General features: G+C 43.6%; 1 protein-coding gene and 1 long non-coding RNA gene across 5 annotated transcripts; one reads left to right on the plus strand and one right to left on the minus strand.

Annotated features, from left to right (window-relative positions):
- Positions 1–1,291: 1,291 nt before the first annotated feature.
- LOC308587879 lies at positions 1,292–4,105 on the plus strand. The gene is made up of 3 exons (XR_014008552.1): positions 1,292–1,352; positions 1,738–1,892; positions 4,039–4,105. It is a non-coding gene; the product is annotated as an uncharacterized lncRNA (long non-coding RNA).
- A 2,966-nt stretch (positions 4,106–7,071) lies between these two features.
- Positions 7,072–17,232, minus strand: RNF114 (ring finger protein 114). Of its 4 annotated transcripts, none has more exons than XM_081196733.1 (6): positions 16,980–17,232; positions 15,058–15,208; positions 12,004–12,110; positions 10,814–10,928; positions 10,079–10,186; positions 7,072–9,728 (listed from the first exon to the last, which is right to left on the minus strand). In XM_081196733.1, exons 1-6 carry the CDS (start codon positions 17,117–17,119, stop codon positions 9,663–9,665), a joined length of 687 nt encoding a protein of 228 aa, XP_081052859.1. In that variant the 5' UTR covers positions 17,120–17,232; the 3' UTR covers positions 7,072–9,662. The 4 variants fall into 4 exon arrangements, with proteins under 4 accessions (XP_081052859.1, XP_081052862.1, XP_081052861.1 ...); XM_081196736.1 differs by having other exon boundaries at positions 17,094–17,231; XM_081196735.1 differs by having other exon boundaries at positions 16,928–17,045.
- Positions 17,233–21,314: the final 4,082 nt, after the last annotated feature.

Raw genomic sequence — 21,314 nt, forward strand, 5'->3', positions numbered from 1 at the left:
TAAAGGGGTTCTCTTGGTCCTTCTGGCATACTGGGAATTGTGGCCTTTTCTGTGGCAGCCCCTAAAGTGTGGAACACTGAGATGCATCTGCCACCTTCATTGTGCAGCTTTCATCATATACTGAAAACACACCTCTTTCTCCTGGCTTTTGACATTTAACGTATTTTCTTTTAGGAGACCCACCTCTTTTGCTGAATTTGTATGTGGCAAAATTATAACTTTGATTTCTTTCTATAACTGTATTGTGGTAACCCACTGTGGAATTCAGCATAGCAGGATATAAGAAATCCTAGGAATAAGTAAAACAAATAAGTTGCCACAATCCTCTTCTGATGTAGTTTTGCTGTTATGGACTGTTAGCATAGTTACTCCGCTGACAATTAATTTATCAGTTCCTTTTCTAGCAGTGAATTCAATGCTTGTCTACTCAGAACAGAACTTAGTCCCACTTGAGTTCGGTTGGACTTACTCCCAGGTAAGTGTTCATAGGTCCGCAGCCTCAATCCATAGCTTGCTGCTTTCACTGTAATTGCTTTTTGTATTAGCTTTCTCAGTTTGTTGGCTTTTGTATTTTTAAAAATAAAAGGGGGGGGCAGCTATTGTTTTTTTAAAAAATAAATAAATCCCAGGAGTCCTTGATGCAATCTGAAAACTATTTTGCATCCAGCAGAGTCTAATCTAATTAAGTATGCACAACACCTCCTACACTCCGTCTTAAGACTGTAACAAACTGCAGGCTTTGGGGCTTTTCCATCATGCACAGCTGTTCTCTCTCTGCCCCACAACCTTTTTCTTTTTAAAGGGTGGTTGTTTGATTATTCATCCAGCATAAGGAAGAGTCCCAGAGTTCTCAAAAGCTTATCTGCTGCTCTGTAGCATTTTAGCTGGTCTTCCTAATAAGAATATCATTCTATGGCAGCTTTTTGAAAAGACCGATTATATTCAGAGGCTGCTGACAAATCTTCTTAAAAGGGGTGTGAGACAAGGAGACGGGAGTGCCTTTTCCTCCCCCTTTCCAGGAGCTGTTTTAGTCAAGTGAAGAGCAACAGAATTGTGACCCAGCCCAGTGCTGAGTGATTTGGGTTGCTATCACACTGCATTCAGATAAAGGTGGCAGTTCACACCCTTTGGATAAAGCTATTGTCCCATCTGTCTCCAGACTCGATGGCAGCGGTGCCTGAGATCCCTTTAGCCCCCAAGCCACATGGAAATAGGGATGTTTGTTTAGGGAGAAGCATCAGATCCCTGGGAAATAAACATTATTATTTTAAATGGTTTTTAATTGGGGTTTTCCCAGGCATAGAATCTCACCATTAGGACCATTTGGCCCTATTTACCAGCTCCAGAACCAGGTAGATCACTGCCTCTATTTTACACCTTTTTGGAAAACTGCATTCTGCTTGGACTTCTGTCTCAAGGAGTAGCGGGGTTGGTTGGTTGCAAAGTATACCAAATAGTTAAACACTTGGACCACACTAGGACCATGCTTTGAACTCCCAGAAAGGTGGGTTTTCCAGTCTTTAATCCAAACTATTTCCCGTTCTCACAAAACAGCCTGCATATCATCTTCCTTCCAGCTGTTGCCACTGTCAGTTAAAAACTGGGTTATATGCCAATGCTCCTCCAAAAAAAAAACCCATTCCCCATACCTCTTCCAGGCCCTGATCATCTGTTGTGTCACCTTGAGAGTTTTACTGAAAGGTAAATAACGTGTTTTAACTTTGCCGTTGCATAAAGACAGAGGCAAGTTTCAGAAGTGTGCGTCAGCTGCCTAGAAGCCAGAGGTCGTGAGGTGGGTGGCAAAAACCCCACATCTTTCACAGGGAGTTACCAATATCCGTTCCTGAGGATTATTTCGCATCATCACAACCCTGGGCTTTGAGGAAATAAGGGTAAGGCAATTAAGGCTCCCACGTTTACACTCTTCTGTGGTTCTGCTTCCCAAATTACAGTTGTTTGCCTCCGCTGCAGATCTTGACAGCTCAGCGTGGCACCTGGTTGTGGGTGCTGAAATTCCTTTTGGTTCTGAGATGGCTGTTGTTGGTTGTTTCTTACAGCAGGGGTGGTGAAAGGGAGAAAAGTCATCCCCTCCAACATCATTTGGGTCATGGATGGGGAACTTTGTCCCTCTAGATATTGTTGGACTCCAGTCTTTCATGGCAATGGGATGATGGGAGCTGTAGTGCAGCAACACCTGGAAGGCCACAGAGTCCCTATGTCAGGGGACCCTGACACAGAGGGCTGTTTTGGTGCAAAATCTAAATAACAGTCCACTCTCTTGCTATCAAGGGACACGGGTGGTGCTGTGGGTTAAACCACAGAGCCTAGGGCTTGCCAATCAGAAGGTCAGCAGTTCGAATCCCCGCAATGGGGTGAGCTCCCGTTGCTCGGTCCCTGATCCTGCCAACCTAGCAGTTCGAAAGCACGTCAAAGTGCAAGTAGATAAATAGGTACCGCTCCAGCGGGAAGGTAAACAGCATTTCCGTGTGCTGCTCTGGTTCGCCAGAAGCGGCTTAGTCATGGTGGCCACATGACCCGGAAACTGTACACTGGCTCCCTCAGCCAATAAAGCAAGATGAGCGCTGCAACCCCAGAGTCGGCCACGACTGGACCTTTACCTTTTACTCTTGCTATTTGGTAACATAACCAACAGGGAGCGCTTTCCTGTACTTCTCAGATTGTAGACTCTTGGGTAGCCAAAGCCATGAAAACAAATAGGAAGGTGGTAGCAGCAGGCAAACCCAAGGCTTGCAGAACTACATTAAAAAAAAAACCCTAGGGGGAACTCCCAGAAACAGCTCTATGAGGGCTGAGCATGCTCAGTGGCCACAGAATGATGGCTATTGGAGGAGAAACAGAAAACTAGGGTGGAATGGGGAAAAGGTTTGGGGTGGCTGGAATCCTAAACAGGATCCTGCTGCAGCATTTTGTTGCAGGTTTCACTTGTGAAACTGCCAGAGCTGAGTAACAGGCAGCAGCCATCCAGTGGGGCTCAAGAGCCAAGCCAGGCCCAGAAAAGACTAGTATTGCATACGTAAAGTCTCAGCCTGAACCAGAAACCATTATTACAGCTCTTCCTTAGTATACCTGAAGGAGCGACTGCCACCCCCATCACTCATCCTGGACACTGAGTTCCTCCTCTGAGAGTCTTCTGCTGGTTCCCTCACTGTGAGAAGCAAAGTTACAGGGAACCAGTGCTTTTCGGTAGTGGCGCCCTCCCTGTGGAACACCCTTCCTTCAGATGTCAAGGAAATAAACAACTATCTGACTTTTGGAAGGCATCTGAAGGCAGCCTTGTTTAGGGAAGTTTTTTATGTTTGATGTTTTATCATGTTTTTACTATTCTGCTAGCAACAGCCCAGAGTGACTGGGGAAACCCAGCCAGATGGGTGGGGTATAAATAAAACTGTTGTTGTTGTGACTGGGGAAACCCAGCCAGATGGGTGGGGTATAAATAAAATTGTTGTTGTTGTTGCTGCTGCTGCTGCTGCTGCAGTGAGACTACCGCAAGCCATGTGACTTGGAAAGCCTTTACCACTTAGGGAGACACTCCAGTTTATAACCCTAGCACAGGCATGGGGACCTGTGGGACTTCATCCAGTTGTTGCAGAGCTACTGGTTACGCTGACTGGAGATGGCAGAAATTGTGCAATGACTGGCAGCCACAGAGTCTCCATCTCTGCCCTAGTGGCTCAACCCCATGTGGCAGCTGTGCAGAGCCAGGGGTCCACTTCTGTAGCCCCAGCAGCTCCTGACAGCGAGAGAAGCTACTGTGCTCTAGGTAAGAGCCATGGATGAGAAATCTGCCTCCCCCTCTCCTGCCCTTGAGGACATCCAAAGTCTGCTGCTTCAGCTTGCCTTATGGAAAGCCATTGCCACTCATAAGACTATAATGCTTGGAGACTAGCTAACTTTATGCATTGTAATCTACAAGGAAATGATTCCTTCTAAGTACACTGGACTTTCCCATTACTTGAGACAGTCCAAAGTAGCGGGAAATATTAATTGCATTTTCCACTTTTGGCTTCTGAATGGCAGGAGTTTAAGGGGCTACAAATCCAGGAGCAAAGCAAAAAGGAGACCAAGAACGGGCTATGCAAGGGCCATTGAAAATGCAGCCTTATTACAACACCAACTTGAGCAAATTTAACTCCAAAGTCAGTTCCAATGAGTTCAATGGGGTCTTCATGCGTGCAACTACACTTAGAATTCAAGCCTTAAGATTTCTGCATTCAGAAGGCTGGATTTGACATGAGACAAGCTGCCATACACATAGTACATACGTCAAGCAACTACTGTACTCAGCTGGTAGAGGAAATGCTCAAAGATAATAAAAATGTAGCAAATGCTTAATTTATGTTCTGCACACTTGTCTGCCCTGGTAACTTGAAAAGAGCTGCAAGACTGCTCTCTGCTGTCCAGATGCCAAATTCCTTGTAACAGAAATGAGAGACTTTGTAGGAGAGTAGCAGCAGCGCTAAACATAGGAAGAGGCTTAAGACACTGTAAAAAGTCTTGTTTTATTGTGGCATAAGCTTTCATGGACTGGAACCCACTGGAACAGTGTGTGTGTTCTACTCAGCTGATATATACATGCACTAATGTTTAAAATCCTAAACAACTTCGTTCCCAAATATCTGAAGAAAATACCTCCTTCTCTACAGACACTCTCCAGTGCTAAAATCAGCAGAGGCCCTCTTGGTAATTTCAGCCCCCTTAGAGTATCAGGGGATGGGGTCCCAGGAGAGAACATTCTCTGTGACAGCTCCTAAATTGTGGAATTCACAGAGGTGAATCCAAGTTCATCATTTGATGGCTTATGACATAAGCTGAAGGCACATCTCTTTACCATGCTCTTTAAGACACACCTATTATTCTGTAAACTGTTTTAGCTGATTTTAATTTTTTAGTGCTGTGCTTGAACCTTATGTAAAGTTACGAAGTTCAGTAATATATGTGTTAACAGTGGGTCTAAAGTGCTACAAAATGTAGTTAGCACTAAGCCCGATCCCACATACTATCACACTAGATATGATTTGATTAAACCCTCAAGTGGGGGAGGAAACCTTGGTTCTGATCCAGTTCTATACAAATAAGAGTTATTGATAAATTCTAGTTTTGCAGTTCCATGCTGGCGTCTTTTTACTATACAGTATTGGAGAATGGGGACTTGCAGGTCAGCAGCAGCAGTGTTGTGGAAGAAATTAAATTGCTTTTGGGTAGTCTCACTGATTCAGCCTACAGTCATGGGATAAAGAACATATACCCTCTTTGAATTTGGCTTTATTTGCGTTAACTAAATCATGACATGGTGTAATATGTCATGTGTTGTTGTTCGTCTGAGGTTGTATTTACCTAATTTTAAGACCTGCTAAGGAACAGATGATTGTTATTATCTCCGTGCGCTGCTCTGGTTCGCCAGAAGCAGCTTATCGTCATGCTGGCCACATGACCCCGAAGCTGTTTGCGGACGAACGCCAGCTCCCTTGGCCAGTAAAGCAAGATGAGCGCCACAACCCCAGAGTAATCCGCAACTGGACTTTACGGTCAGGGGTCCCTTTTTAAAAAAGTAAAACGACAGAATTCAAAGAGGGGGTACTTTCTTTCCCCCCTGACTGTACGGTCTATGTAGATCAGAATTGTCTGCCCTGACTGGCAGAGGTTCTCTAGGGTTTTGAACTGGGCACTGTAGCAATCCTTCTTGGAGATGCCAGAGAAAGAACGTGGAACCTACTGCATGCAAAGCAGATATTCTACCACTGAGCTACCACCTTTCCAAATTGGGGACACTGCAAAACCCTCCAATACAGCCAGCTCCAATTGTGAACAGGATTGAAAACAGTTAATAGAGAAATATGCAATTAAGCAGTACTTAACATGCATTATGACAACTCCAGATCCATTAATAGGTGGTTGACCTTAGCAGAAGGCTGGAAAGGTTTTTGTTTTGCCAAGCATTGGAAGAATTTGATTCAATGCTGGCCATTTATTCCATTGAGTTGTAGAATTTCACCATTGCTTAATGAGTGCATTTTATAACACTATTTTTGTTTGTTTCTTAGCAGTTTATAAATAACATTGACACCATTCTTACAAATGTTCAAAAATCCAACACGTACCAATACTGGGCTCATGAAATACCTGGGGGACAACCAATGAGCCGCAGAGATATACCAATCCAGCACATGTATTTACTCCCCAATGATAAGAATATTGCTATCGCTTTGTATTCAGTGTAAAGGCCAAAGCATGAATCTAGCTATCTGCTCCTTTAAAGTGAGACCAAAGTGTATTTGAACATTGGGTTGTAATTACCAACAAGGCTTGGTTCAGAAATGACACCTCTTGCATAGCTGTGTGTGCAGGGAATAAAAGGAGACTAGATTGAATTTACAACCAAGATAGCCATTGTGCTCATCTATACCTGTAGATTCAATATGGGATGGTTTCTATACCTCCATGAGATGAGCTTGATTTTTTGTTTGTTTTTGTTTTGTATACAGAGCAGTTGATCAGCTGTCACTTTCTATATTTGGTAGCGTCATTTAGATTAAATGAGCAAGGCAACGTTTTACACTTAGAATAGGGCTTTTGTCAACATGATCAGAAACCTACCAACATATGCAAATTAGGACAGGATGAAAAGTATCTTCAAAAAAGCACAGGCTAATGCAATTTCTGTACCCCATATGCATTTAATCCTTTCCCTTCATATCCTGAAACAGTACATGTCAGCATGCCCAAGTGTTGATAGATTTATTTTTGTCCACAGGCTTCTCTCCCACTCCCCACAGCAGTGTGGAGGAGTTGCCAGGCTGAAGTTGGTTCAATAAAACTATGTTCCAGAATAAAATTATGTTCTTGAGATGTTCACTCTGCAACAATGGAGGAAGCTGGTGAAAACCTAGAAGAGTAAGACTCAGCAGAGACTGAGCGTTGCTCATTACTGCTCTTCAAGTGACAGCCATTGGAGCTCCCCATAGCAAGGGACAAAGTATTTCCATACATTAGTGTTTCTCCATTACATTTATTTACATTTTTTTTTTCATTTAAAAGCCAGAACAAGACAGATTTGACACTCTAAAATTTTTATTAAAATTACTAGAAGTGCACTTAGAATTACAAGAACAAAAAAGACTTGGTATGTTCATGGAGGATACCCAGGTTCCTATGAATTCCATAGGCGGATGGCAGAATGTTGTGACTGAATAGTGAAAGACAGTGGCCAAGATTCAAAGAGGCCCACACGCATGCAGAAGGCACTTCCGTGCATATATGGACAGCCAGTTCTCCCTTCTGGCTACAGCAGGCATGGGGAATGTTAGACTCCAGCTCCCATCAGCCTCAGCCAGCATGGCCAATTAGGAGAGATGATGGAAACTGCAGTGCAACTGAAGGGTCGCAGGTTCCCGATCCCTGTGCTATGGGCTTTCTATACCATACCGGACATTGTTTTGGTGGGTTTCCCAGACTTCACGTACTGCTTTGAAATGCAAAGACACACAAGAGGCTAAGGTGACAGGAGTGAACTTCATGAGCCCCAGAACACCACACGCCCTCTTTGTATCTTGGCCAAACTCACACACAAAAAATATAATTAATGGTTCAGTGCAAAACTCTTAATATGGAATCAAAATCCTAGCAACCAGGGGTTTCAAGATGGAATTTTAGCATAGGACTAAGCGGTCTCCACACAGAGCTCTTTCTAAAAAGTAGCATGGGCAGTTGGCAGTTAGACCACTTCAGCATAGGAACTAGTTTCACATGTACCGTGTCATTATTAGTCATTATTAGCTCAAAGCCACAGGTTCTAAGAATCTATCTTTCAGCAGGCTGTAAACATACTTCAGACTCAGATTTTATCACTGCATGCCTGTCAGGCTAAATTATGTGTGCGGATTTACATAAATTGCTATTAGCTCTGGCGCCATAACCTCACATTGGTTTCACTTATAATAATTAGTGCAAAAAGTTGCCATTAAACACAGAACAAATGATCTGATTGTATAACAGAAGTATAATCTAAGGCAGCCTTTCCCAGCCCTTGGGTCTCCGGATGTTATTGGACTACAGCTGGGGCTGATGGGAGTTACAGTCCAACACCACCTCCCAGGGACCCAAGGCTAGTGATGGCTGAACTATGGAATCTGGCCCAGTTCTCAAACTTGCTTCTGACAGTTAAATGCACTGTTATTTTTTGTACACAGAACATGACATCCGAATGTGCCACACAAGAGGATATTTACACATCTAGCAAAAGGAAAAGGTTATTCAGGACTAACATTTCAGACTTAACTACATGGCAGTACATTCAGAAGTGCTGATAACCTCTGGCAAATCACTTCACTGTAGCCCTATTCTCACTATATATTGACTAAATGTGATGGGGAAGTGGAATTACACCTGCAGGCCGCATCATATGATCTCTGGATATTCAGTAGAATAACTTCCTAATAGGGTTTTTGACCTGGCAGATAAAGCCTGCAGAGCTGTATACAGAGCCCTGTTCTCCTATCCCATTCAGCACAGGACCACCAGGCCAGCAAACACCACCCAACTTGAAAATCACCTGTTTAGTTAGTGTGTAAACAGCAGGCAAGAATAGGGCTAGGGTTTTTGAGGTATCAAGAACCAATTTGAGAATCAGATCTTGTATACTATGTACTGAAATGTTTTTGAACCACAGCAGCCTAAGAATTCAAAATGTGGCTGTATGCTTACAATAGGTTAAGCACGTTAACACTGCCATGTCAGCATGGAAATTCGTGCACATCCCTTCATAGCATTTGTTTTGGATATAGAAGTGCAGTTTTACATAAAGGGCAGTATTTCCAACATATTACATCTAAGAAACCAGCTGCTAAAGTTCACCCCTCTTGTTCTCAAATTGTTCCGAACTCTAGGCGCAGAGGTAGAAATATACAAGTTTGAGTTTAAGAGGCAAGAAATAAAACATTGTGTTTGAATTCTTCTGTCTTCCCAAGCACCACACAAACACCATCATACTTCACATCTGAACTTTGCAAAGATGTCAAAAGATGGAGAAATAAAAAACAAATTAAAGAAACAACCAATTCCCTCTAAGCTCACAGAAGCAGGTACTGTACAGTTGCTGAACGCACACAAGAGCATATTGTGAAGTGAGAGAATTACTCACAACTGGGACTTGTGCGGTTGAATGGCTGGCATCAACTTTTGTAAAGGTGGATTTGGAATAAAATCCACCATTTCTCTACAAAATCAAGAAATGGAAGCCCATTTCTAACAGCTGAACCTAACAAACCAGGGCTTCTATATTATCTAGAAAACCTAGTTTTCCGATTCTTGACCAATGTATAGGAGAGCACAATAATATGAAGAGGATGCTCACAGGGTGAAATTATTGCCAAGTTCCTGGTGATGTATAGGCCTTAGAAGTCAAAAGTGAAAGAAAAAGCAGAGAATAATATTTAAGATTAACTGGAAAGAAGAGAGATACCCTTGAGCAGGCAAACAGTAAAGGAGCAACCATTAGAAGAGGCCAAGTATGGAGACAGCAGGAACCAAAACTAAGAAAGGCTCTTCACTTTTAAGGACGCCAAAGAATCTTGAGGCAAATAGTGTCTGTGGTACATTTCCCCTAATGGAAGCCAAGTATTGAAGAGTTTTACTCCTTGCAATATTCACTGATCCCTCAAGGAACGTAACAGAACTTGGGCCACCGTGTCATCTTCATCAGCATTATAATCCTAAAAACAGGAGACAAGGGAGAATGCGTATGATTAAACAGATTTTGGTCTTGTACCAGAACTGTTAAAGCCAATTTCCTTCTTTCACTTCTCATTTCTCCCACTACAGGATGTTAAGTGGTATAGGCACAAATTTCCCTGTATGCTCAGGGCCCAGTTGTGGCTTCGCTCACTTCTGTGTATGGGCTGATCTGTGAAGGGTCATCCCCCCCCTCCAAGGACGGCAACTGAATGAAACACTATTTCCTAGCTTTTTACATTAGAATAAGGATGTCCAAAAAGACAAAGTTTAAAATAAAAGACTAGTGTTTGGTAAATTCTGAAGAGGCTGTTTCCTAGTTACTACTTACCACAAAAGTATCATAAGAAAATTGGTGTCGTCGTTGAAGATGTTCCATGAAGTTAGCACTTCTGTAGTTTGGATCACCCCATGGCATTGATGCACAGATCGGGCAAACCTGGAAAAGTTTGCAGTTTATCCAACCCAAATTTCTTCCATTTCAAGTTTGGTGGGAGGTTCCCCGCCCCGCCCCCCCATCTGATCAGCATATATTCTAGATCCTGCCCACTATTTTCTTTGTCAAAGGCTTGTCCCAGGAAAACCCTTAGTAAGAAACCCAAAGAACAGAAGGGCAATTCTGTCCATACAAACTTATTAGTCACTGCCCCAAGCACAGCACTGTCTTGCTGCAAAGCCTAGGAATGGCTTTTCAAGAGGCATAAGGAAATGGTGTGGGAAGAGTGGGAGGGAAAGAAAGCCTTGTAGGGCAAACAGAATTCTGCTGGGGATTCTTTGGCCACAAGCCAAATATCTTGATGTTTCCTAGTGTAAACTTGGGTGGGGCAACTCCTACTAACTGCAACAATCTTAAGTATTCAAAAACACCACTACAAACACCCAGCCATGTTAGTAGTTGCTAAAATACAGCAATGGCAGAAAAAAAGAAATTTTTAGCAAGTCATGCAGCACTGGGATACTAGCTATAATCAAAGTAACGCTATTTGTTCCTTCAAGGAAAAAAAGCTTCATATTAAATGACCCATCAACCCACCCTGAACTACACTTTGAAAAGTAAAGCAATTACCACTCGTTTTGCATCCATGCTGTGATACTTTCGGCAGTGTTCTACCAGCCCTTCCTGGTCCAGATTTCTCTCATTGCAGTAAGGGCAGGGAAATGTGAACCTATTTGGAACACTCCTGTAGAAACAGAGGGTAAGGCCTTCACTTCTATGAAAAACTTCCAATTATGTAGAGCAGCTTAACTTCATGTAGGAGAAGGCTCTTTGAGTAGCACAGCAGAATCATTCAACAAAGCAACTATGATAGGCAGTGCAAGCTATTAGGCAGTAAGTACTACGGCCTCTGAAGGGAAAAGCACACAAAATAGCTTATACTGTAATTAAGCCTCTAGTGCCCTCAATGTTTGAGGCTTTTAAAATATGAAAGAAAAACCCTTCCTTATTTGGCACAGAGCAGCAACACTTTTCATGCTGCAGATAACCTTTCAACATGTGGCTCCAAAGATGAACAGCAAACTACATACAGTGGTACCTCAGTTTACAAACAGTCCTGTTTACGAACGATTCGGTTTACGAACTCCGCATAGCCAAAAGTAGTGTACTGGTTTGCGAACTATACCTTGGTCTAAGAACGGAATCTGAATGGTGGAAAGGCACCGGTGGCGGGAGGCCTCATTAAGGAAAGCACGCCTCGGTTTAAGAACGGACTTCTGGAATGGATTAAGTTCGTAAATCGAGGTACCACTGTAATAGGAAGTAGTTCTTGCCATCAACTACGCATACGTACATGTGAAAGATTGCTAGAGCTGCTTTGCATTAGCTAACAAACATTTGTCTGGACCTCAATTGAGACTGCAAGTGAGGTGCCATATACTTAGACCTCACCACAGATCATTTAATCAAATTCCAAATAAGGCTTCCTTCCTTGGGAAGCTCAGCTGACCTTTGTAGCCTTTGGGTGAATGGTTATGACATACTTATTTCATCAGACCTTTCAACTGTCCAGAGTCCACTCACTCTTCCACTATGTAAATGTACCCTCCAAATAATTAAATCTCCTCACAGGGATACCATTTTAAACTAAGAACAACCTTCAGGAAGGGATCAGGTGGCAAAATTCAAGGGTCCCATTGCTTAAGTGCAGAAGATCTCCAAGGCCATTTGGTCAAGATACAGCAAACATCAGTTTTTACACCTATCTTATATATGAGCCTCCATTACAAGTAAGCAAATCACAACAGTTGAGAGGTTACCTCGTATCCTGTGGTGGATCTTTTGTCACGGCTTTAACACCTTCCATTATATAATTCTGGTACTTCAAACAAGAAGCTGCATGATTACGCAGCTTTGAGAGGGACATCTGTACAGAATGAGAAAATAAAACATTTTCTTTAAAACAGTGTAGGTGTTTCAGATGTGACATAAAAGTATGTTCCAAGGACTGCACAAAAGGGTTGTTGTGACAGGCTCTGGGTCAAAAAACACAAGAGTTACACAAGGGACACATTGTACTAAGTTGATTTACCACTTTGCAGCAAGACTGCAGCACCTAGCCTATCCCTTACTGTTCTGTTAGCTGACACCTTGTTTATCCAGACACTGTTCTTATCTTTCATTCCCAGGAGATTAAACAGTCTACTGTTTCTCTTATGCCCCAAGTTAGTTAACTCTGTATAATACAATCAGCTAGAAAGAAATCAACTATTGTAGCTTGCTTTAAGAATTGCATTGTGACAAGGTCACATGAACAGCACCAGGATATATGGATAGTATTAAAATTGTACAGTGGTGCCTCGCAAGACGAAATTAATTGGTTCCGCAAGTTTTTTCTTCTTGCGAGTTTTTCGTCTTGCGAAGCACGGTTTCCCATAGGAATGCATTGAAAATCAATTAATGCGTTCCTAGGGAAACCGCTTGCCAGGCTGGCAGTGCGGAGAAGGGCTTTTCTCCGCACCGCAAGCCTTCAGGACAGATACGGGAACAGAGGGGAAGGCGCGCAGCGCTTTCCCTCTGTTCCCGGGGCTTGCGTGGGAGGAGGGTTTTTCCTCCCCGCCGCCAACATTCAGAACAGCATTCTGAATGTTGGCAGTGGGAAGGAAAACCCTCCTCCCACACCAAGTCTTCAGGAAAGCCATCCGATGCCGCGCGGCGGGAGGAGGCGTTCCCCCCCCGCCATCGGAGCTTCGTTCCGATGCTGCGCGCCAGGAGGAGGCGTTCCCCCCCCCCGCCCGGCATCGGAGCTTCGTTCCGATGCCGCGTGCCGGGAGGAGGCGCCCCCCCCGCCCGGCATCGGAGCTTCGTTCCGATGCCGCGCGCCGGGAGGAGGCGTTCCCCCCCCGCCGCCCGGCATCGGAGCTTCGTTCCGATGCCGCGCGCCGGGAGGAGGCGTCCCCCCCGCCCGGCATCGGAGCTTCGTTCCGATGCCGCGCGGCGGGAGGAGGTCCGAGGACAGTGGGGAAGACGCGCTGCGCTTCCCCGCTGTCCCGGAGATTTCCCTATGGGCTGTCGTCTTGCGAGGCAAGCCCATAGGGAAATTCGTTTTGCGAAGCGCCTCCAAAATGGAAAACCCTTTCGTCTAGCGGGTTTTCCGTCTTGCGAGGCGTTCGTCTTGCGGGGTACCACTGTACTTGGGGACAACTTCTCTCCCCTTCAAAATTATAAAACAAACTCTGGTTTCAGAAAGCAGAGGTGGATGGAATTTAATATTTCCTATTGTGCTGTTACAGTTCCCATATATAATGTTAGTCTCTAAACAAGTTTGTATCATCTGGACTTCTCCAGACACTGACAAAGTACAGTTGCCAACATTTACCAATAAAAGCTTTTCTTTCTACAGTCACAATATTGTATATTTTATTTGTACTGAAAACACAAATTACAGGATTACTCTATGATTTCTATTTTATGAGTTCAGCTTGCTTGTCCAAACTACAATTGAACAAGAATTTTAATTTTGGTTTACCAGATCTAACATAGTCTATGATCTGACAATTTCTAGAATGGTAAGGAATTTTTAACAGTCTCAGCTGGCAAATAGATCAAGCTGAGCACATTTACTATATTATGTGTGTACATTTATAGATAAGAGGATGCTGATTTAAGCTCAGTACAGAATATGATACACGAGAGGCATTCAGTTTGAGACATGGAAAGTCAGATATTTTAAAAATAGAGGACTTCACTTTTACTTTCAACTGCAAATGATATAGACAAAAACCATTCTTACAAAAGAGCAAAGTATTTTTAGGTACTTTTAGATACAACAGCTCTTCATTAATCCCCACCCCCTCACATTCTCATTGTACTTTGAAGACTGACAATATAAAGGAGCGCCCCACAACGTGGTGCCCTCCATATGTTTTGGGCAACAACATCCATCAACCTTGACCACTGGCCATGTTGCTTGGGTCTGATGGGAGCTGAAGTTGAAAACATCTGTAAGGCTTCGGGAAGTCAGATATAAAATGCAATTCCATTCCTGACTCAATTTTGGCTCAAAACAGTCCCCAAACTATCAGACTTTATTCAAGATATCAGCCGTACATCCAAAATTCACTTTGTTAAGCCCCTTAAGGGGTTATGCAAACTTCACTACAAATCATAAACAACAAAGTGCATGGGGTCCATTGAAGCAATTGTGGCATCAATTTCACAAAACAATTGTATGCTTTCATGAGAGCTACTTCTTATATTACAAAGAAATACTGAAAAGCTGCATGAGGGCTTGCCATGTATTCTCTTCACCACCTGCACTGTGATGTTGCCGTGCAGTCATGGGGTGGAATCCAAAGTAGTGCTAAGGCAATCATTCTGTTAGCACAAGGATTTATGCAAAGGAGCATTCTAGCCCCTCCCCCAAAAACAAAGCTGTGCCAGGGGTTCCCCTAACCCACTGGAGCAGATTTGGAGAGGGTACAGAATGGAATAAGGGGTAGTCCTGTTGTGCAAGTGGAAATCCCTGCACTGACAGGACATGTTAGTAAAATATGTCCCATGATCCCCTCCCGTGACAAGATCTGAACATGCTGGATTGCTTCCACTACTGACAGATCTCATTGCAGGAAACTGAAAGACCCATTTCCCACGCTCTAGTCGAGGCAAGGAAAAAAGTAAAAAACCACGTTACCTTGGCCAGTTCTTTGAAAGACCTGAATAGCCTCTTCCCCACCACCATGAAATTCAGCAGGGCTTACCAGAATTTTGTTTTACACAAATCTAACAGTTATCAAGTGAGAAATCTAATGTGAAAATTTGCTTTTATCTATATTCATGTTATATATAGGTAAACACAGGCCAGCTTTTCCTACTTTTTTATTGCAGCCATTGCAAGTAGTCTCTGTCATTTCAATTTGCTTTTCCAAGTCGAAAGCTCTGCTGCCGTGAGACAGGGTACTGCGGCAAACTCCACAAACTGGCTTTTTTGGCTTAAGACACTCCTGAATGCATGGTGTGCAAAAGCTAATATGAAAAAAAGACAGTATATTAACATTTGCATTGTACACAATCAGTCAATGTGCCAATGCACCCCTTTATTATAACACCAAAAGAAATCACAAGCAGCACAGGACCTAGAAACCTATTAATATATTACAATGTAATCTTTAAAAGGCAACCTACACTCAACTATTTCTACAACTTACCTTAAAGGTACCTAGTTAACCGGTTAACAGCTTCTTGTTCCTTTTAATAATGTCTCTTCTTGTTTAAAATTGACTACATAAGGAGCATAAAACCTGCTCCTCAAAGACCTTGCAAAACCAACATTAATGATAGCGGCATGAATCACAGTTGACGTTTACTTTTGATAACATGCAAGATGCAAGTCACAAAAGTATACCAGTGGCGAATAGTTAGCCACACCTTATACAAAAAGTGAATATTACTGCTATAAACTTCACTAAGCAGCAGTGTTAGCAATAGTAATCATATTCCTAGGTGCTCTGTACATAGCATGCTATATACATAGCATCAAATTAGGGCAAAATAAAAAACACACATAAAAGTAGTCAGGGACTATGGATTGCACCTGTCGCAACCATTCACACTTCCAGTAAAAACAGGCAGCATAATTGCTCAACAGGTGCAGTTTTGATTTCTTTCATTTATTTCTTTAGAACTGACCAAGGAAGAACAGATATAATGCGTGCTACTACTGCAGGATGACAATATTTGTTTCATGTATACAGGGCTACCCAACAAGAGCATTTCTGCAACCGAGTCTAATCATTATGGCTTCTGTGCTACACAGAAATGCATTTATGTGACCAATGAAGTTCACACAACACCAGTAAGTTAACAGCAATATGTACCTGTTAATAGATGGCAAAAGGTAACACTGCTGGGAGCATGTGGCCATTTTCAGGGCTGGAAAAATTATATATGGTCTCTGAAAAAACTCTCTGAAAGTTTTAAATGCTAGCACCCCTATTTTCTTAAGGCATGCTTAAGGTCGACCAATTTCTCATGCTGGTTCCTAAAAACCTCAGAAAGGCTACAATTTTTTCCTTCACTTATAATTAAGTACCTGTTCTTTCACTTATAATTAATTACCTGTCACTTATAATTGCCACTTAGTTCTTTTGTTTCCACCATTTCAACCCTGTGCTCTACCAGAAACGAGCAATTTTTAACCTATTTCGAGGTGCGCTTGGCACTGCCCTTAGGTGCGGGATTGGTGAAAGGAAGGGCGAGCCGCTCGTGCAGCAGGAGGAGGAGGAGCAAAAGCGAAACAGAAAGTGTAAACACTGCAAAGAACCCATGGAACCGAAAGCTAACTCTGGAAAGAACCTACACGCCCTATTCATTTGCAAGCATCTCCGCTCGGCTGCAAAAGCGGCAGGCCGGCGGAGACCCGACCGCTTCCCAACACGTTAACTCGGGAGCTGTTATGAACGGCCAAAAGGGGAAACTCGGGTTTAAACACCATCCCCCCCCCCAAAAAAAATAACCCCCACCGCATTGGCGATTTAAACCCGTCCTTCGCCGCAGCCCAGAGCTTTGGTAAGACAACGGAAGGCTGTGCAGCTGGAGGAGGGAAGAGGCGGACGGAGCTGCCGCGGCGGCGGCGGCCTCCTGGCTGCGCTCCTGGCGAGAAAAAAGCGGCCCGTCCAGTTCTAACCGGCCTCCGCCCAAGAGCGCCCCCCACCAGCCCTTCGTTGCCATGGTTACCTCACCCACCCCTGCGGCCTCCTATCTCCGCTCCGGCCCCCGTGGCCTGTTCCGCACTCACACATGGCCGCAGGGCGCCCTCACGGGGCTCTCGAACACCTCCAGGCACACCGGGCAGGTGAAGCGGGACAGCGGGTCCAGCCGCTCAGCGGCGGCCGTTGCCCCCTCCGTGTACCGGGAGCTCGCCTCAGCCAGCGCCATCTTCCCCCACAGGCCACTTCCAAGAGCCTCTGCCGGCAGCGCGACAGCAGCGACGCTTTAGCCAACAAGCCGGGAGCGGAGGGGAGGGAGGAGGAGGAGGCGGCGACGACGGCGGCCTAAAAGGGCCAGTGCCGCCCAGGCCACGCCCACCGGATCCGGGTTCGAATGCGCCTGCGCGGCCGCGGCGGCGACTTTCGTTTCGTCACAGGAGGCGCGGTTTCCCTTACAAGGTTGGGAATCTAAATCAAGCGCAATGCTGTACTGTACTTAGGAGGGTTTGGTTACTGGGTGGCAGAGACAGTCCACAAAGTGCGCAAGGTGACTTTTGCATGCAGAAAAATAAAATAAATGAAGACACAAATTTGCGTTATTGTTGCACATTTATTTATTTGTGCCCCACCTCTTTCCCCTGACAGGGACTCGAGGCGGCTTGCATTTTACAACAAGGAACAGCTAAAAATATAGGAAATGCAATCGCTAAAAAAACTCCCTAGTTTATAGGCACAGGTGCAAATATAAAGATAGATGCTATAATTTAAATAGAAGCAGTTTGCATCTCACTATCTCTCAAGCAGGGATAGCTCTGCTGACTTGAGCCTATGTAGATTCAAAATGGACATGTACCAAAGGTGAGATAGCTGATAGTAAAAGACTCAGAGGTCACCCAAAGCTCTGATGTCAGAATATTTGCAAACACAAGGCAAACATTTCTCAGTGGATGGAAGGCTCTGGCAAACAATAGGAACATCTGGTCATTTTGCAGAGATGCCATGCACAACTTTTACCGAAATCGCTCCTACAACTCCAGAATGAGCATGAGTATAAGAAGCTAAACATCAGCCATGACCTCTTCCCTTGTGGTTTACAGATGTGACAACCGCAGCATGTCTTTCCCATTCGGGAATGGCCTCTTCAGTTGCAAGAGGAAGTGTATTCGGACAAGAACTTGTCCAAAGACACAATGCAACTACCTTGTCTTATGAGCACTGGCAGCTGCCTTGTAAGTTATGCACTAAGGCAACCAAATAACTTCACAGGCATCTCAAAGGAGCAACATGTTGGGCAAGAATGGGGGCAAGTTTACTGCATTCCAATGATAAGATTGGAAGCTTTTATAAAAATAATTCCATCCCAGTTCATCATAGTCAAGAATTATACAGGTGGGTTTTTTCCCCTCAGGGATGCAGTGATGGAGAAAGCCTTATCTGTTGATTTTCTGCAGCCCTGTCCATTTAAAGAACCTTTGTACATAAAAGGGTAGTGATGCTATCCATTGGATATCATCCATCAAACCTGACATAAAGGCCTAGTAACTTTTAGGCATTGCATCAGATATTTAAACTTCCAAGCTACTAAAAATGTAATCTCTGCTTCTCTGGTGATGCCACAAATAAATCTCCATCACATTCTGAGCAGTGGAAGCAAAACAGGCAAATGTTTTACACTAGAATATAATTACTCTAATAAAGAAGGAATATCCATGCATATAAAAGTTTTCACAGAATAAAGATATTAGTTTGAGTTCCTTACTTGAAGCTTTATAAATTTATATATTGTAACATCACAAATTATGTAATTATGTAGCTGTTGACTGAGGAATTATTACTATTACAATTAAGATTATGGAATGCAGTGATATAATATCAGAAATGTACCCAAACCATCATGTGGGGAACCACTTAAACTAAAATGTATTAAATGGAAGTTAATTGGCCTTTTGATAATTGTATAATGAATTGTTATTGTTATAATTTGGCTATTAGTGGGGGTTTATTGGAAAACTAATTTTAAAAAATACATTTATTTACTCTAATAAAAGGGTTCCCCCTTAGCTAGAACCCAGCCATATGATGTACTTGGCATAAGAGTCGATCCCCACTTGCTTGGGATTAGCAATTTAGGAACAAATGGGCTGTTACTATTAAGATTTTTGTGGTCAACTTGCTCTGCTTTACAAGGTCCTTGTGTGACCAGCAGCAACTTTAAAATTATGCAATAACACTGTATGCCTGGGGACACATTTTTCACTGGACTAGAATTTTTCATACATTGGTGACATACAGGAGATTGGTAGCAAAGACAGACGCTGAGAGCTTGGAGTGGGAGGTGGAATTAATCACCATGCAATATGGGGGATTTTCTTTTTCCTTCAGTAACTGTGGATATTTGTCACTGTTGGCAGCAGGTCACCTTCTGATGATTTATGCTTTGATTCCATACGTTGCTGCTTGAGGTGTGAGGGAAGGAACACAAGACAGCCGCGTATCAGTTCATATATGAACAGAAGCTATGCGTAGGCTGTTCTGTGTTGCAGAGGCTAAGGGGAATAAATGCATCAAGGCTATTGAAGACAGCTTTCCTATAAGGAGCATGGGGAAGAAGTTCCAAAACACCACTGAAATAAGATATGGTAGGTGTGGGAGAACTTCAAAATGGGGTGTATAATTTCATTATCGTGATTATAATTTAGGACCAAACTGCTTAACATCATTCAAATAGGAGGATGATAAAAGGAGGGACTGCAAAAGGAGGAATCTGTGCTTGCTTCTAGACTGTCACTATTTTCAGGTGAGATTCAAGTACAGGGGTCAGCAACCTTTTTCAGCCATGGGCGGTCCACCGTCCCTCAGACCATGGGGTGGGCCAGACTATTTTTTTTGGGGGGGGGGGAATGAACGAATTCCTATGCCCCACAAATAACCCAGAGATGCATTTTAAATAAAAGCACACATTCTACTCATGTAAAAACACCAGGCAGGCCCCACAAATAACCCAGAGATGCATTTTAAATAAAAAGACACATTCTACTCATGTAAAAACACGCTGATTCCCAGACAGTCTGTGGGCCAGGTTTAGAAAGCAATTGGGCAGCATCCGACCCATGGACCTTAGGTTGCCTACTGCTGTTCAAGCACATACTAACATTGTATGCCGCACAATTATAGTTAATTTGGTTCTCTTGAGCAACAAACCTGCTTCTCCAGCAGAGAGGATCTTTTGGTGAAAAGGAAAGTGATGGGGGAAATGCACTGGAAGGTGTGGGGTAGCACTTGCTTTGACATAATGAGAATTTATTTGCAGGGAGGTTAGATGGCATTAAGTGGCCAGTGTTGTGTAAATCTGCCTGCAACTGTGTCAGGAGAGATGCTCAAAAACAGAAAGCGCTCTGGGTGTGCAAGGCATCTCCATGTACGGTGTGTGCAGAGACCCCCCCCCCCCAGGGTTGCAGGTAGCGCTGTGGTCTAAACCACTGAGCCTCTTGGGCTTGCCAATTGTAAGGTTGGCAGTTCGAATCCGTGCAACAGGGTGAGCGCCCGTTGCTGTGTCCCAGGTCCTGCCAACCTAAGAGTTTGAAAGCATACCAGCACGAGTAGTGGGAAGGTAAACAGTGTTTCCGTGCACTCTGGACGCATTCCAGCTTTGCAAAAACTCTTGGTGTGCAAAGCAAGGCCAATGAAGGGCAAAGCCTGGAGAGTGTTTACAGAGGCATGGAAGTTAGCATTCAATCCCCAGGCCTGAGATCCTCCACCGCTGAACGAGAGAACAGGTTGGAAAATATATGATTATGCTGGCGGCGTAGATGTGAAATACTAGTTTCTGCTCTGGAAGGCAGATCTTTACATTTAAAATCTTTGAAAATAGCATTAGGTAGAAGAAAAATAGAGGAGTGGTAGGCTTGCCAAAGTAGGAAGTGTGTTTTTTTTTTGGGGGGGGGGGTGTTTGAACACAATGTAACTCTGGAGCCAAATGTTTCTTCTGATGTGCCAAGCGACATCTCTTAACTAGCTGAATTAGAAAATGGAAAGGCGTGGATTGCATGCTGGTGACAGAAGGCTTTTGTTCTTTTCATAGAACTGCGCTCACACAGCACTTAGTATGTTAACTGCACAGGCTGACAAGGGGAAAAGATTTATTCAGAGTTTCATTTCCCCAAAGAAATAAATGCATCCTAAGGCTATCTATTAGGGAGCCAAAAGTAAAACATGGTTCATGTAGCGGAATGTATGCACTGATATGGGCTTTAAATCTATCTTCAGGCAACACATGAAGGAAGAGAGGTTTGCTCAGCCTGACTGTTGAAGCAGGCACTTATTACAGCATTTGTTTAAAATCTTCTTTTCCCCTCAAGGGAAATGTTTAAAAACAGAGAAAGCTGCTAGAAAGTAAGTAATCATACAGCCAGCAGGCAGGATAG

This window comes from Podarcis bocagei (assembly GCF_964188305.1).
Source record: "Podarcis bocagei genome assembly, chromosome: 5".
Classification (NCBI taxonomy): domain Eukaryota; kingdom Metazoa; phylum Chordata; class Lepidosauria; order Squamata; family Lacertidae; genus Podarcis; species Podarcis bocagei.

Bases quoted from the DNA above. Each gene is read 5' to 3' on its own strand.
- RNF114 (XM_081196733.1), bottom strand. From the start codon at position 17,119: ATGGCGCTGGCTGAGGCGAGCTCCCGGTACACGGAGGGGGCAACGGCC. The intron at 15,209-16,979 runs GTGAGTGCGGAA...TTTTCATATTAG, and splicing joins AGGGCGCCCTGCGGCCATGT to CTTTTGCACACCATGCATTC. The intron at 12,111-15,057 runs GTAGGAAAAGCT...CATTCTGTACAG, and splicing joins GCAATGGCTGCAATAAAAAA to ATGTCCCTCTCAAAGCTGCG.